The 17,358-nt window shown below is 42.4% G+C and overlaps 1 protein-coding gene across 2 annotated transcripts in view; it reads left to right on the forward strand.

The window, feature by feature from the left end:
• The window catches only part of STX2 (syntaxin 2), a 106,920-nt gene that overhangs the window by 5,871 nt on the left and 83,691 nt on the right, over positions 1 to 17,358 (forward strand). For both annotated transcript variants that reach the window (XM_088482098.1, XM_088482097.1), the window contains exon 2: positions 12,429 to 12,497. In XM_088482098.1, coding sequence (XP_088338224.1) covers positions 12,429 to 12,497 — 69 coding nt within the window. The remainder of the gene's footprint in view (positions 1 to 12,428; positions 12,498 to 17,358) is intronic.

Consider the following 17,358-nt stretch of genomic DNA (forward strand, 5'->3'; position numbering starts at 1 on the left):
ACCTGGTTAATGACCTCGAGAGCTGGGACCACAGTCATAAACGTTACCGTTAGTAACACACTACATCGTCATGGATTCAAATCCTGCAGCGCCCGAAAGGTCCCCCTGCTTAAGCCAGCACATGTCCAGGTCCGTCTAAACTTTGCCCGTGACCATCTGGATGATCCAGAGGAGGATTGGGAGAATGTCATGTGGTCAGATGAGACCAAAATAGAACTTTTTGGTATAAACTCCACACACCGTGTTTGAGGGAGAAGAATGATGAGTGGCATCCCAGAAACACCATACCCACTGTGAAGCATGGGGGTGTAAACATCATGCTTTGGGGATGCTTTTCTGCAAAGGGGACAGGACGACTGATCCGTATCACGGAGAGGATGAATGGGGACATGTATCGTGACATTTTGGGGAAAAACCTCCTTCCCTCAGTAAGAGCATTGAAGATGCACCGTGGCTGGGTCTTCCAGCATGACAATGACCCCAAAGACACCGCCCGGGCAACTAAGGAGTGGCTCCATAAGAAGCATTTCAAGGTCCTGGATTGGCCTAGCCAGTCTCCAGACCTCAACCCAATAGAAAATCTGTGGAGGGAGTTGAAAGTCCATGTTGCCTGGTGACAGCCCCAAAACATGACACATCTAGAGAAGATCTGCAATGAAGAGTCGGCCAAAATACCTGCTGCAGTGTGTGCAAACCTGGTCAGGAACTACAGGAAACGTCTGACCTCTGTAATTGCCAACCAAGGTTACTTTACAAAGTATTGAGTTAAACTGTTTGATTGTCCAAATATTTATTTTCCGCAAGAATATACAAATAAATTGTTTAAAAATTATACAATGTGATTTCCGGAATTTTTTGTTGCACAATCTGCGGCTGTCCAAATACTTTTTTGCCCCACTGTATGTGAAAAACAGAAATCTCTGTGTCAAGGTGCTGGAATCTAAGGGGGAATTCAGTTATTTTTGTGCACCCAACGGGAGATATTCAATTGTTTTGCAGATGGTTCGCAAAAAAAGTGCTGTGGATGCCCATTACTTATTGTGTTTCGCGTGCCAAAATGCACGGGATTAACTGTGTAAAGCAACTAAACCTGTGCAAACTACTGGGCAGTACATTTTGGCACCCACAAGCTCGACTTTGGGCAGATTTCTTCTTGCTACCTAAGGAGGCTGAGCGCAGAAATAATGGGTGCCCGCGGCAATCGTGCCCAGCAGCCCTAACAATTGGTTAGCTCCCGTCGATGTAGATGGGAGATGCGGCAATGTTAAAACAATTTTATTCCCCCTAAGGGCGTGCAACTGTTTGTCGTTATGTTTTTACCCTTCATACCAGGGGTATTCAACACGCAGCCCTTCAGATGTTGTTGAACTACACATCCCAAGCATGCCCTGTTACAGTTTTAGTATGGCCTAATAGCAAAACTGTGGCAGGGCATACAGGGATGTGTAGTTCCACAGCAGCTGGGCCGCTTCTTGAATACACCTCCTTAATGCAGACTGGGAAAAAATAGCTTGTTTACAAGGGCAGTTCCTAAAAGAGGAACGTAGGTGTGTATCTAATTAAGCACTGAATATACAAATAAATAAGTTTGTGGAGTAGTATTTAAATTTATGAATGATGCTAGGTGACAGCTTTGGAGACTTGAACTGGGTGGATTCATAGGTAGGACCAGAGAAGTCACATCAGTTTTTCATACTTTGTCATTGTCCAAAAGATGTGGAAGGGGCACTGCTGCCTATAATTTTTCCTATATAAGCTGCAGTGTCTTTTATTTAGGGTCTAAGGGAGGGAGTTAAATTGTCTTTTTGGGTTCCCTGTGTCTGACGGAGCAACTCAATTATTGCTCCGTTCAAGTGCGAATACCGCAGACGCCCATTATATCTGCTCCCCCCTCCTCATGGGGCAAACAGAAATATGCGTAAAGACAGGCTTTTTGCACATTTTCCTTGTCGTGTCCAATAGTTTAGATGGGTTTAGCCATTTTACGTGGCTAAACCTGGTATATTTGGGCGCAACCAGCGCGAAAAAGGAATGGGCACCTGACGCTGAAACAACATTTGACCCATGTAAAGTGGCTGGCGATGGGGTACGCTAAAACAATTGAATCGCCCTCTAAATGGTCAAAATATATACGAATGGTTTATTTTGCAAATGTAACCTCAGCCCTATGTAAAGTTGTATTTTAGATACTCTAGCACCGGGTTGTTATACATGTGGCTCCCCAGCTGCAGTTTTGCTATTAGGTCATGCTAAAACTGTGGCAGGGCATGCTGGGATATGTAGTTCCACAGCAGCTGGAGGGATGCATATTTGACACCCCTGCTCCAGCATTACATTTTACTGTAGCATTTCCACCTCCTGGGGCTGGGCGGATTCGCTATAGTCAGAAGATGGAGGAGGATCCCTGAACACAAACTGTATGACCCAGGTGGAATTAAAAAAACAAAATACATAAATATATAATTTAAAAATATCCATTTGGCATTACACATTTAACATTTTTATCCATAATGTTTAATTTATTAATATTTATATAGCCTGTAGTAAAGGCCATTTCCACTTTCATTTGAATATACACATATACCATTGCGACAGGCTAGATATGATACAGCAACATAAATCTTTCTGTAGGGAATAAGTTTATTACAATGCTATGTAGCCTTAGAACTTTGCAGCTTGCTACTTCATTTCAAAGTCCATTTGTATTATGTCTGTGCAGCCAGTATTCAAACATTAGCTCCTCCAACCCGGCTATAGACAGCTTGGTTATGATATAATATAGATGCAGATCTGATACGTTGTGTAGTGCCATTACTAAAATATTCTATTTGGTAGTCCTTAATGGAAGATTATTTGTATTAGACCAACACAGTGTTAAAGGATATCGGTCATCAATTAATATTGAAAATGTTTTGCTGAACTCTTCTCTTCTTTTCATGTTTCGCATTAATTTTATTTGATCAAAATTGTGTTTTAGAATTAAAGAAATAGGGGGGAATTCAATCACTATGCTTGGCTGCGCACATATTGGCCAGTTACAGTAGCCCCTACATTGCATGTGTCCTACACACCTCTATGGGGTGCAAGGCAAGTCGTGCGTTGCAGATGGATGCTGTTCCAGAATGGCAAATTGTGTACTTCACACAATAGTGTTTTAAGATCTGAATTTCTCTACCCTTATTATAATTTATATATTGTCCATTTGCATTTTTACATTCTGCAACGGCAGAAATTAACATCAGCTGCAAAGCATTAGTGTTTGTCAATCTTGTGTGACATCAGCTTTATTATGTTGAGTAATAGCTTTTTATAGTCTGCTAATGTCATTCATGTTACTTTATGAAGAGCCCAGGAACTAGAGCACAGTAATAGAAGTCAATATAAAATTATAAATATAATCTAAACTGTATGGCTTGTAATAAGACTAAAGCTGCATACACACACACAGATTTTGTTACCAACGATTTTAGGAACTATTTTCTGTCAGATTTTTTAAAGTGTAATGAATGATTTTTTTGAACTACAAACTATTTTTGCATATTCCCTTAATGAAAATCGTTCAGTTGACAAGTTTGACTGAACTACAAACGTGAACGCGCATGAACGATTATCATTCTTCGTTTGACTCAGAAAGTGAACGATTTTTTTTAACGATAGTCGGTCAACAAATCATTGTGTGTGTATGCAGCTTAAGGAATACATTTACTAAGATGGGAGTTCTATTTAAGAAGTGATGTTGCCCATGGCAACCAATCAGATTCTACTGCTCATTTATCTAGCACCTTCTAGAAGATAATACCTGGAATCTGATTGGTTGCTATGGGCAACATCAATTCTTAAATAGAACTCCCATCTTCGTAAATTTAGCCCTACAAGTTAAAATGTTAAATTGGAAACTACATAGCAGATTGATAGTTTTTAAGCAGAATATGTTGTTATGTGATTGGAAACATTAAAGTTATTTTGCCCATAAGACCAAATACTGCTTGAATGACATTTGTTCTAGTAAATAGTGCTCATATATTTGTGCTTTGTTAGCCACCATATATATATTGTACACTGCTTACTATGTTCAACATCCAAAAGTGCAATATTATGCTGGGTACACACTATACAAAATGTCGTTCACTCAGCCTACGAATAACCTATCGCATAAGGCATCTGTATGTGTGTACAGAATACATGTATGCGAACGACGTCTTTCACAGACATATCGCATCAGCACAACAGATGCAGATATTTTGGTGCCTCTCGCTGTGTATACGGCCGCCCTGCCGCCCACCCGCACACTTGCTAGAGGGACCGCTGGTGACTGACATCTCACCTGGGTGGGCAAATTTAAATGTTGTGATGTCAACACAGACACAGTGAGCAGCAGATTGGTAAGTGTGTATTGGCTTACCAGTTGGCCGCTCGAGCGCCGGGTTCCTGGGTCGGCAGTCAAGTTGACAAGGTTTGTACCCAGCCTTATGCTTTTAGAACAACCTATACCAGCTGCTGGAACTTGCTTTATAAGATTTTTTTTTATTTTTTTGGTGTTCTGTGTTCCTCATGGCGTAAACCTCAGAGCACCAAACTGTTGTGATTGTATAAGATTTTCCATGTTTTATGATAATGTACAACTACAGCCATAGCCAAAAGTTTTGAGAATTTGTCAGATGTTACTATGGTATACTGAAGTAAAATTACAAGCATTTCATAAGTGTCAAAGGCTTTTATTGACAATTACATTAAGTTTATGCAAAGAGTCAATATCTGCGATGTTGACCCTTTTTTTTTTTTTTTTTCAAGACCTCTGCAATTCGCTCAGGCATGCTGTCAATCAACTTCTGGGCCACATACTGACTGATGGCCGTCCATTCTTTCCTAATCAATGCTCGGAGTTTGTCAGAATTTGTGGGGGGGGTTTTGTCCTCCCGCCTTTTGAGGATTGACCACAAATTCTCAATGGGATTAAGGCAGGGCTTGACAAATTTTTGTAAAATCTAGGAGCCAGCTTAAAAGTTTAGGAGCCAGACTATCGCTTGTTTCCAAAATATATGAAAACTTGTATAGACCACCACACATGCCCCTCAACCTCCCCACATGCCATCAGACCACCACACATGCCCCCTCAATGGTCATTAGATTCTGCTACATGTCCATATCTGCCCCGTATCAAAATATGACACATAGTAGGGCCCAAATACATATTATCCCAAAAAGTAGGGCTATGACAACAGGCACGAGGCAGAAGTGACATAACAACTGCAACAAACTTTCCCAGGGAAATGCAACGTGCCAGCTCTTATTACTTAGTGGGAACTGCTGCAAATGGGAGGCTAGAACACACTGTACAATGCTTTGTGCGCCTAATACACACACACACTACTTCCATCTATTCAGCACTTGCGAGTATGGACTTTTGAGCATTAGCAGCACACCATACGCCCCATGTATAACAGTCAGTAGCAGTTACTACTCCCATATTCCCCCCATAGAATGAGTGATCACTAATACGTACAACCTCACAGCGTTATCCGTACCAGAGGGGCAGATTCCCGGGTATTGCATGCATAACGACATCTTACTGACTGCTCCTTTTCCCTTAGCCCAGTCATATACCTGTAGTTTATTCCTGATTTCTGACTCTGTTTCTGCTCCCCCTTCGACCATAATTTCAGCAGCTCCAGCCCTCCCTTCTGGTGAGATAGACTTAAACGATGGGAGTTGGAGGAAGGCAGGGGCTTGGTTAAAGAGCTTCCTTGCGGTCAGGTGGAGTTATCGCAGCTACAGCAAAATATATCCCCAAACAGTACACTGACAATGAATGTGCTTTGTGGTTTCATTAATCAAAAATTAGTCGCCATTAACCTTGGTCGCCATGGCGACCTGGCCCCGGGTTTGTTGAGCCCTGGATTAAAATTAAGGTCTGGGGAGTTTCCTGGCCATGGACCCAAAATTTAAATGTTTTGTTCCCCGAGCCACTTGCTCTAAGGCAAAAGTGATAACTATCATGCTGGAAAAGGCATTGTTCATTACCAAACTGTTCTTGGATGGTTGGGAGAAGTTTCTCTTGGAGGATGTTTTGGTACCATTCTTTATTCATGACTGTGTTCTTAGGCAAAATTGTGAGTGATCCCACTCCCTTGGCTGAGAAGCAGCCCCACACATGAATGGTCTCAGGATGCTATGATTAGGCAAGAATGGGCAGCCCAGAAGTTGATTAACAGCATGCCAGGGCAAATTGCAGAGGTATTGAAAAAAAGGGTCAACACTGCAAATATTGATTCTTTGCATAAACTTATGGTGGGTACACACACCTGACAGATATATCTGCAGATCGAGTGATCTGCAGATGATGGTTCATACATACTGAACGCCCATCATATGCTTGTCCCCCCGGGTCCCGGCGGTTGGGGGGCAGGGCGGGGATGTGTACCATCCCCCACCCCGCTACTGCCACTGTGTACGGGCGGTCTGTACACACTTGCCAATGGACAGAAATGTCTGCAGATATTTCTGTCCATCGGCTGTGCAGCACAGCCAATGCGTTATGTCTGTGAACAAAGCAGTTCACAGACATATCGTGGGTACACACTGGCCGACAGGCATCAGATATACTGGCTGATCAATTGATCGGCCAATATATCTGTCAGTGTGTACCCAGCTTTAAATGTCAATAAAAGCCTTTGACATTTATGAAGTGCTTGTAATTTTACTTCAGTATACCATAGTAACATCTGACAAAAAGGTCTAAAAACACTGAAGCAGCAAACTTTGTGAAAATCAATACTTATGTAATTCTCAAAACTTTTGGCCATGGCTGTATACTCAAAGGTGTTTTCATTTTAGTAATGATTTCCATCTTGCTCATCTCTGGCCAGCACAAACGAACATTATCTGTATTTCTTAGTAACCCAATCAGATGAGGTCTAGGGCAACTACATTTTATTAGTAAAGCTGCCTTAATAGGTTTTATTTTTGTTAAAAAAAATTTTATTCTAGCTCCTTATGTTGGAGTTGTTTTCTGATCGGTTAACTTTTTTTTTATCAGTCCGGGGCATCTTTATTTTTATCATCAGTTTACCATGTTTCTATTTCAAGCAGTACAATGGAATTGTGACATAGCGATATGCACATTGGTTACACTCACTGCTCCCTCTAAGTATAGTGATCTGGAAGGGATAATGGTAAAAATGAAATTCGCAACTTAAAAACTCTGCAGATGTACATGAGCCCTCAGTAGACTAAAGCTGGGTACACACTATACAGTGTATCTTACGGCATATAGTTTCACCATGAATCAGAACGATATATCATACACATCATTTAGTGTGTGTGCGCCAGATGCGTCGTTCATTGCATCGTACTATTTCTGTCCTCCTTGTCAGATGGGACGATGCAATGAACAATGCGGTGCAGTTACATGCAGAATGTAACCATACATTGCGCCGTTGTACGCCGGATCATGCAGTGTATAGTTATATTGCATTGCTGGGTCGCACCATCGTTTGATGTGTACCCAGTTTAAGATTTTGAACTTTTCTGTGATTTTAGAGGGAACATTAAAACGGAATCTGTATGATTTACCACTGGACCCATGCCCGGCGGTTGGAATCCCGGCAGAGGACGAAATCCCGATCGTCCTAAGGTAAGTATTGACTAACCTATTTCTACCCTCTAACCCTCCCTTAGCGGTGCCTGTGCCTAAACCTAACCCCCCCTTCCCCGCCGCCTAAACCTAAGTCCCCCCCCGGCAGGATGCCTGACCCTAAGTCTCCCCCGGAGGTGCCTAACGCTAACCCCTTCCCCTAGCTTAAACCTAACCTTCCGCACCTTAAGTTTCCCCTGGGAACCCTAAACCTACCGCCCAACCCCTGTGGCTATCCGCGCCCAGCGTCCCATCGATCGGGATGCCGGGCGTCCGGCTCCCAGCGTATGTCTAATGACAGGTGTCGGCATATCGACACCTGTCTTTAGACCCTTGCCGGGATATGACAGTCGGGAAGCCGGCTGTCGGGATTAGGTCCGCTGGCTTCCCGACTGCATACCATTAAAACAGACTTGTGCTAGAAATAGTATTTATTTGACCGCTTTCATGCTTTGTATTGTATTGCTAATTTAAGAGCTGCATTCATTGGGCGTCCTTAAGAGTTTGGGTGCATTCTATATGAAACACAGATCCAGGTGTATGCAGAGCTGCATGTTTGCTAAGACTTGTCTACCTGGTTCCATAAAATGTGCCTGCTGCGTGCTGCTAAGTTTAAATTGTATCATCATGCAGTAGAGATGCCAGTCATGGTGACTAACATTTTTTTGTTTTGAAAATTAAGTAAATAAGTTCTACTAATGCTTGAAGCAGGGTTGGAACTACAGCCAGTGCAGTGCATTGGGGCCCACGGCAACAGGGGCCTGCAGTGGGCGGCGTTATTAGCGGCAGTACAGTAATGAGTCACACTGACTCATTGCAGTACACGTAGGCCCTAACAAAAGACGGAGGATGCCGCCGCGGTCCAACCGGAGGAGGTCAGGCCGGAGGAGGAGGTCCCCTCCCCTTCCCCAAGGCTGAACTACAGCCTTTTCCCCCCTGCACCCTGGCACTGTCAGTCATGCTACTGAACTGAAGAAGACAGCTGCAACTCGCACTGCAGTCAGTCAGGATGAAAAAGAGCCAGGGGCAACTAGTTCAGAGCCAGGAATGTAGGAAGGAAAGCAGGTTACAGGTTAGTGTGCTGGCACTGCCAGGATACAGTGAGCTGTAATGGGGTCGGTGTGTGCCATGAAGGAGGGTAATAAACTGCGTGGTAGACCGCAAGTACTGCAAGGGGGGGACAGTGAGTTATGAGGGGAGCAGTGAGGTTCGTAAACTGAGGTGGGCAGTGAGTGCTGCGAGGGGGGCAGTGAGCTATGAGGTGAACTGTGAGGGGGCAGTGAGAGCTGAGGGGGGGGTTAAGTGTGTGTTGCAACAGGGTCAGTGTAATATGGAGGGAACTAAAATGGTAGAAAAGAATATAGCGCTAGTATAAATATGGACATTTTCAAAATATGGAGTTCTTTATACCAGCAAATTATTGCTATAATTAAAGGGGTCAAAAATGTTAAGATGGGTACCGATCAGACAAGCAGTTTTTGAATAGACACATTAGAAGGGAGCTAGTTATATATTACTGTGGGTGACTTCTGATTTTTCTACTTAGTGTAGTCTTATGTGTGTCTTTATGCAATCAGTAGTATGCCCATTATATTGTATATTTAGGGACATCGCTTAGCCCACCATCTGGCAGGCATGTGCTTATTGTCATCACTGGAGATTCCATATTTCATGTGTGTTGCATTAATTACACTTTGGGGTTTATGTAAAAAGCATCGGGTTGTAAAACCTGGCATTTCTAATCATGTTTATACTCAATCTAAAAGGGCAATGCTTTTACTAGTAAAACATAACTAGTAAAACCATTGCCCTTTTAAAATTCTGGCATAAACACGGTCACAAGCACCAGGTTTTGCAACCCGATGCTCTGTAAATGAACCCCTATAAGTGTCACATATAGGGGGTATTCAATTAGCCGCAGGGTTTCCCCTGCGACTTATTACCGGCAAAAATCCCCGCAGCGTAGAGAAAGGCTATTCAATTAAATAGCCTTTTTTGTTGCACCGAAAAAAATTTGATGAATGCGTGGAAACCTACTGATTCCGCGTAAACTGCGGAAATAATGATTTTTTTTTTCCCCGCACGCAAACCTGATTTTGTGGTATTTCCATGGACTTTACCTCGCACCTCCCATGAGCTGCGATGTTTAGTCCGACTGTGGGGGCTCGCGTGTAGGGTAATCCCCTCTAATTGAATTGCTCGAGCGCGGGAATTAGCCACGCTAATTGAATACCCCCCACAGTGTTATAAATTTCAAGAGAAATTAAATCTTCTGTGTTTTCTTTTGTTTTGCTTAGTAATGGGGGGGGGGGGCAAAACATCTGGGCCCACCACTCGCTAGTTCTGCCACTGGCTTGAATGCCAGGCTGGTAGCGGCCCTTAGGCTGCTCAGCATAGAACTGCAATTTCTTGGTGAATCGGACGTGCAAATAAATGTCCTAGCTCTGCAAAAGAAACAAGCTGCTGGAAAATTGGTGATTGCTAGTAAGTAAGTTTTTAGTGATGAAATCAGTGATTTCCTGACTTTTGGTTAGCATTCTTGTCAGTTACAGAAAATCCTTTCCATTTTAATACATTAGTCCAGTGGTTCCCAAACTGGGTGCCGCAGGACACTTGCAGGGGCACCACGGGTTGGTGGTCCAGGAAATTATAAAATGACTAATTGTAAATGTGATAGGCAAAACCAGTGCTGGCAGGTACCAATTATAAAATATTTGGACAAACAGAAACAACCCTGTCCACAACCACGTAACTGAATCTAAGCATGACAGGAACAAATTACTTCATTTAATAATCTATGCTAGGGGTGCCATGATTCAAGAAAGTTTGGGAACCACTGCATTAGTCTAATAAATATTGTTAATATTTTAGACTCAGCTTTTTTATTTTTAAGGAACTGCTGAATAATTACCAAGGCTAGCTTAAATTTCTGTTTCTGCTGAAGGTAAGAGATGCGGTATTTTGGATGGAAGTGTGAAGTGACATGCACATCCAACGTACAGCTCATGCAGAGTCTACATTGTTGTTTATGCCCCGTTACCCTGTGAGGATTAGGTATAAGAGGTTCTGTTCCCTGGCAATAAAAGATGTGTTTTCAGTCCACAATATAAGCCTGGAGATAGTCATCGTGTATGTATATGTGTATGTATGTGTGTGTATGTATGTATGTATATATATATATATATATATATATATCTATATATATATATATATATATATATATATATATATATATCAGAAAAAATGGGACGGCACTCTGGATCTGGTTAAAGTGTATTCACCACTGAATCGATTACATATTGTATATATGCCAACGTTTCAGTGACGACACGCACCGCTTTCAAGACACAAAAAGCACAGCAAATGCAAAAAAGCTTTACAGACTTTACTTTGTATTTACTGTGCTTGTTTATTGCCTTGAAAACTGTGCACATTGGCATATAATATGTAATCGATTCAGTGGTAAATACACTGTTATCTTATGTACAAGACCCACAGTGCCGTCTCATTTTTTTTTTTTTTTTATATCGTTTATTAGACATATAGAAACAAACAATAAGCAACATAATAAAGGTTCTTCAACAATATAGAGATTGGGAAGTGTAACATCCTAAATATCGATGGAAATAATAAAAGTACACTCGATAAGATATAAAGTAGGATAGCAGGTTATTGGGGAGAAGGTGGGGATGGGGGGGAGGGAGGATGTATAAGCGAGCCGGGGACACACACGAAAAGGAGTCAAGAATGTAATTATGTGTCTCGGTTCATGTAAGACCGGGAAGGGTTACCGCTTGGGAGGAGTACCAGGTAGACCATATTGAGTGAAACTTATGCACTGTATTATTCAGAAGGCTAGTAGTGTACTCCATCTTAGATACGAACCAGATTCTGTTCAGGAGTTCTGGACGAGTTGGAGTCTCTGATTTCTTCCAATTACGCACCAACTGTTATTGGCGCTGTCTCATTTTTTTAATGTTAAAATGGTAGTAATTCTGGACTAGGACACCTGGGCACTGTTGATGGTTTATATTCTAGTGTCTGACACTAGGACTAAAGGCGCATATATCCACTGCACCGTAAATTGGACAATTTGAACAATATCGTTCATTGTCCACAATATCGTGCAGTGGATATGCCGTCAACGACCAGCGGGAGCTCACATCTTACATCGTCCGTACTTGCAGGGCAACCTGACAATATTGTCAGGTACTGCAAGTACGGGGATAAGGGAGGGTGACGTTACTGAATCATATATCGTTCATGTCGTTAATGACATTGAGCACGATCACTGCTGGTGAAACACTAGACGATATCGCTCATGGAGCATATCGTCTAGTGGATACCCGCCTTAAGATAGAGGATTTATATACATTTGCAAATATATGGTAAGCCACCAGCCATGATATGGCGCTTCTGCTAAGAGTTGTCTTGTACAATGAGTCCATATATTACGTCATATATATATTTGTGTCTTAAATTTGAGCGCTAACTTACCAAGAGGTACCCCAACAACCTCCAATATAGCACTAAAAAGAACAGCACTCTCTACAGGTACTGATCCCATAAATGCATGTCAGACAATGATACACGCAATGGAAATTGCTTAAAACATTGTACAAAAAAATTAATTGCGCTTTAATGATCTATTCTTCTGCTAGTTAAACTGGTAGGCTTTTTCTGTTTTCATGAATTTGCATTGCTGTCCAGTTACATCCATTGTTTGTGTTTTTGCTAAAGTGCCAAGAGAGACATATATTCATTCTTTTTTTAAACTTTGTTTATCCCTAAACAGGCTAACGAAGATGAGGACACCGTGGTTGTTATTCAGAAGGAACAATTTATGGATGATTTTTTCCATCAGGTAGTAATTACTTTTTCCTATTTTTAAGACTTGTGTAATTGAGATGGTTAAATGTTTCCGTTCTTGTCTAAACACATTTATCTGGTATCCCAGTTCAACGCTGGAGCAGGAAATACTGTTTTCTTCTCTAGACACGTATTTCCTCAGTAGAGAATTGTATAACAATATATGAAATATTTAACACTGAGAAATAGTCCTCTGTTTTAGACAACATTGAAATGTTTTGTTTATTAGTAGTTTACATATGGCAGTTTATTAATAAATATTTTCAGTTAACTTTTTCTTCTTCATTAAAGAGTAAATATCAAATATATTTGTCAAAAACAGTTTTGCACAGTCTGTAACTGGAAGTTGCTAGTTGATCCAGACAGCATTTTGGTACAACTGTGACCTGTCTATAATTAAATTATAATCTGCATGTATCATAAAGATTTTTTACATGGTTTTTCATTCAAAACCATCCACATTCCTGGCAGGCTGGTACATCATCTACCATTTGTGCAATGCAGCTGCGTCCTTATTATTGTTCATGGGAAATTTTCAGAAAGCTCTTTTTGAGAGCCTGTATATGACTCCCTCGCTGCGATGACAACATTAATGATTGGATGTCAGTGACACTTGTGTAGTCAGAGCCAATTGTTCTAATAAGTGCATTGGATCTTCCTTTTATTCATTTTTGCTGCACTTTTGAATCTTTCATGCTGAATTGCCAGTATAAGTAAATAAATGTGGTCTGTTTCATACTCTGGATGGACATTGCTTTCATGCTGCAAGGGTCAGGAAATCTGGATCGGAAGACATAGACCCCCTCTTTGTTCCCAAACGGCCAGAGCTTTTCAATTATGTTGCGGACTAGGAGGTCACTGCGAGCGATCTCGCAGTACAATATCTGCACATGTGCAGTACAAATCCTGCACATGCGTAGATTAGTAACAATCGGAGATGTACGCAAACCATTGAGTTTGCGTACATCTCTGAATCAGTCCACTTTAAGATCGTTAAATTGGTCAATCATTCTTTTTGTTGGCTTGTCTGTAGCGTATAGCAATCTTTATATCTTCACTGCTTTATAAAAAATCAGGAACTTAGAGCTGGGGGCGGCAGTTAAAGGCTTTGTTTTATTGCACTTTGCCCATTACTGGGTTAGATAGTGACTGTATGATCAGTCTTCTCCGTATCTTAGCTTGACAACCATAGTTTAGTCTACTGTTTAGATTGTGAGAGGGTATATGTAACAGCGCTCTTTGATATTCACTATTCTAATTGTTCTGAGGAGTAGCTCAGCTTGTGAGGCGTCCACTCTCACATATACTGTAGTAACGTAGTAGTATTCGGGTTTGAGCTAAGCTCTACACTGCTTTTATCATGGGTTTCTGTGCTCAAATGCCTTTTGTAGTAAATTATATCACTGCGATATCTTGTGTCTAAATCGAGATGTAACCTGCTCTCTGAATAATGTGCTTTAAAAGACCTTGAATCGATACATAAGGAGGGAACAAATATACTATTGAAGATGTCTTTATTATGGTTGGAGTCACAGTGCTCCTTGGGGGATCTATTGCATCAATTAGTCAATAGAACATTCTTACATAAGTTGTGCATGGATAAAAAGTCTAGAATAACCGCATATGTGAGGAATAGTCTTGATGCAGTTAGTGCCTCAATATGCATGTGGTTGTTAATGTTAGTTATGATCCAATGTTCGGTGGACAGAAGTATATCCTATATACTATATGATAGGGTCTCAGTGGACACACATGGGTGTCCTCGAAATCGTGTGTGTGAGAGTCGATGTAATAGTCTATTGGTGTTCTGTACGTGAGGTATGTAAGTAGTGTTCTGGTGGAATGGCGTCCCGTACCCCCAGGTGCACCAACTTACCCTCCACGTCCTCTATGCACACCTCATGGTTTGCTGTGTCTTCCTTCAGGTCTCTCCTGTCCTCCGGCGTCACGTGTCTCTCTCCATGTCAGCGCTTCCTCTGCTGCGCCTGCCTGAGATGCCGTCGAGACTTCCGGGTGTCGCGATCTCGCGGCGCCCGGGCTAAGCGTACTTGACAGCGGCTCTACTTTGTCTCCTGCCGAGGAGACTTAGGATTGCTTCTCAGTAGGTGGGAATCGTGAGTGGTGATGTTTCCAACGCATTTCTGCCTGTTCAGGCTTTTGTCAAGGATGATTTACTAGAGGGGGAGTCCTATATTGTGCCTATGTCCGATCAGTATACAGTGGGTGTGGTTTGTTGCTAGGCTGTAAATCCTCGTAACGATGTAAATAATATGTGCTGTCCTCGCACAATATTTATTCGTGTGCATTGATTTATTATCATTATCGTATGGACCTACGGGTTTATAGAACATCCACTTCTATAATTGTCTTTTATGAAGCCAATGAGCTAGAAAGATAGCAAGTGTGCATTGAAAGAGAAGTATAATAAATGCTGTCTGTGTCTGCAGACCTATTCTTAACCCCTTGTTATTGTGGACTTAATGTGTGGTATTCTCAATTCTTAACAGTAAAAACTGTGGTATGCATGAAATATGTTCAGAAATGATGTATGTTCATAACCAATCTTTTGTAGTATTGGGTATTTTGGGGTATTTGCCCTAGCGGGTAAAGGTGTATCATATATGGTAAGGGAAGAGGATGTTGAGATGGTGTAGTTTACTTCAAATATATGGTGGATTGTGTCTCACGGTGTACTACCTTTGTTCTTACTAAACTTGGTTGAGACTTTTGAGTGTTGCGGGATGTCACCTACTTCTACCTGCTCAGACTTCAAATTAGCACATTTGTGTTGAACTCTAGGTGTCATAGTTTTCAGTGTGAATACCCATTTGGTGGTGGTGGTCAGTGACATACAATGCAGGACATGGTTTATATGCATTGCTGCATTAGCGATTAGAACACTCAAAATAAGCAGCAGGGAGTCAGCAATCAAGTGTTAGGTGCCCTTGTGGGGAGTAAGAAGAAGCACATGAGGGAAGAGGACCCTGCTCGTGAGAGCATACGTTTTAAAGGGGGCAGGAAAACAGGATGAGAGCTGGAAGGCCTTGATGAAGTAGTGGGTCTTGAGAGCTTTTTTTAAGATTTATGGAGAGGGGGAGAGCCCCATAGGTAGGGAGCAGCAAAGGCAAAATATCGGAGGTGGTAGGAAGTAATTAATTGGAAGGAGAGACGGCATACATTTGTTGAGCGAAGTGGGAGTGTGAAGGGAGATGAGGTCAGAGATGTAAATGGGAGAGGATTGAGTGATAGCTTTGTAAGTGAGTGTAAGAACCTTGAATTGGGTTCTGAAGGGCAGGAGGTGTAGGACTTGAAGGAGAGGGGAGGCAGATGTAGACTGTTTGGAGAGGAAGATGAGTTGAGTAGCAGCATTGAGGACAGATTAGAGTGAAGAGAGGTGGAAGTCTGGGAGGCCAGATAGGAGGAGGATACACTAGACCAATCTGGAGATGATCAGTGAGTGGATGAGGGTTTTAGCAGAATACAGGGTGAGAGAGGGTTTGATTCTGGAAATATTTTTTAAATGGAAACGGCAGGACTGGGAGAGGTGCTGAATTTGTGGTTTGAAGGAGAGTGAGGAGTCCAGGATAACTCCAAGACAGCGCACTTTGGGGCTAGAGGAGTTACAGTAGTTGTTCCATCAATTGATAATTGTGGGAAGTGTGGTTATGCAGGAGTGTGGGAAGATGATCAGCTCAGGAATTGCTGGGACATCCTGGAAGAGATGGCAGAGAGACTGTTGGAAGTACGGGTGAGGAGAGAGGGGGAGAGGTCAGGGGAGGAAAGGTAGATCTGAGTGTCATCAAGACATGATATTGGAGGTCAAAAGAGTTGATGAGTTCACCTAAAGAGCATATATATAGGGATAATAGAAGAGGTCCAAGAACAGAACCTTGGGGAACACCTATTGTTAGTGGAAGTGAAGAGGAAGAAGAGACGGAGAAGGAACGTTCGGATGAGTAGGAGGACAGCCAGGAGAGGGCAGTGTCACGTAGACCAAGAGAGTGAAGGATTTGCAGGAGGAGAGGGTGGTCCAGTGTGTCAAAAACAGCAGAGAGGTCAAGGAGAATAAGCAGAGACTAGGTGGCCCTTGGATTTGGCAGCAAGGACGTCATTACTGACTTTCATGAAGGCAGTTTCAGTGGAGAGAAGGCATGTAAAACCTTGCTTATGTGTTCCCATCTCTATGAGGCAGGGGTGAAAATAGCATTGCTTTTTGCATCCGGCTGCAGTGCACCATGATTCTGGATGCAGCGGGGGAACGATATATGGGGCGTTCGTACACCAGATCGAGCAGTGTTTACGGATGGCCCAATATATTGTGATCTAGAGCCAAATTCAATTAACTTTGAAGTGAGGATTAGCCACAATGCTGTGCCCGGTGTTATTTAATTGCAAGCTGCACTTCGTGTTAACTAGGACTCTCAGCCCTTTTTGCGGCTGCTGCAAACTCATTTTCTACTTCAGGGTCCATAGGGGGTCCACAGGGTTGACCTTGGGGTATAGCTTGGATCTGGATCCACTGGCACCATACAGTTAAAGCTTTAGCTCCCAGGATGCACTTGGATCCTCCTCTATACCCCGCCCCCGAGCCACAGGCACCTCAGTTTCAGTTTGGTGCCGGCCGAAGTCGGTTGCACTGTGCAGTGTGGCTACAGGAGCAGCCCCTAAGCTTTATTTTTACAGAAGAAAAGTTTTTTATTTTTTTTCTCTTGTTTTACACTTAATGCAGCAGCATAGGACTGTCCTTCTGGACGTCCATGCTGCCGCTTCAACACCCCGCTGGCGCTGCGACGCCAGTACTGATATGGCCATCGCAGCGGGACCCCGGAGTTAGTCCTAGCATGGCTCCGGGACCT

Source organism: Taudactylus pleione, unplaced genomic scaffold, assembly GCF_031769625.1.
Source record: "Taudactylus pleione unplaced genomic scaffold, aTauple2 ptg000282l, whole genome shotgun sequence".
Classification (NCBI taxonomy): domain Eukaryota; kingdom Metazoa; phylum Chordata; class Amphibia; order Anura; family Myobatrachidae; genus Taudactylus; species Taudactylus pleione.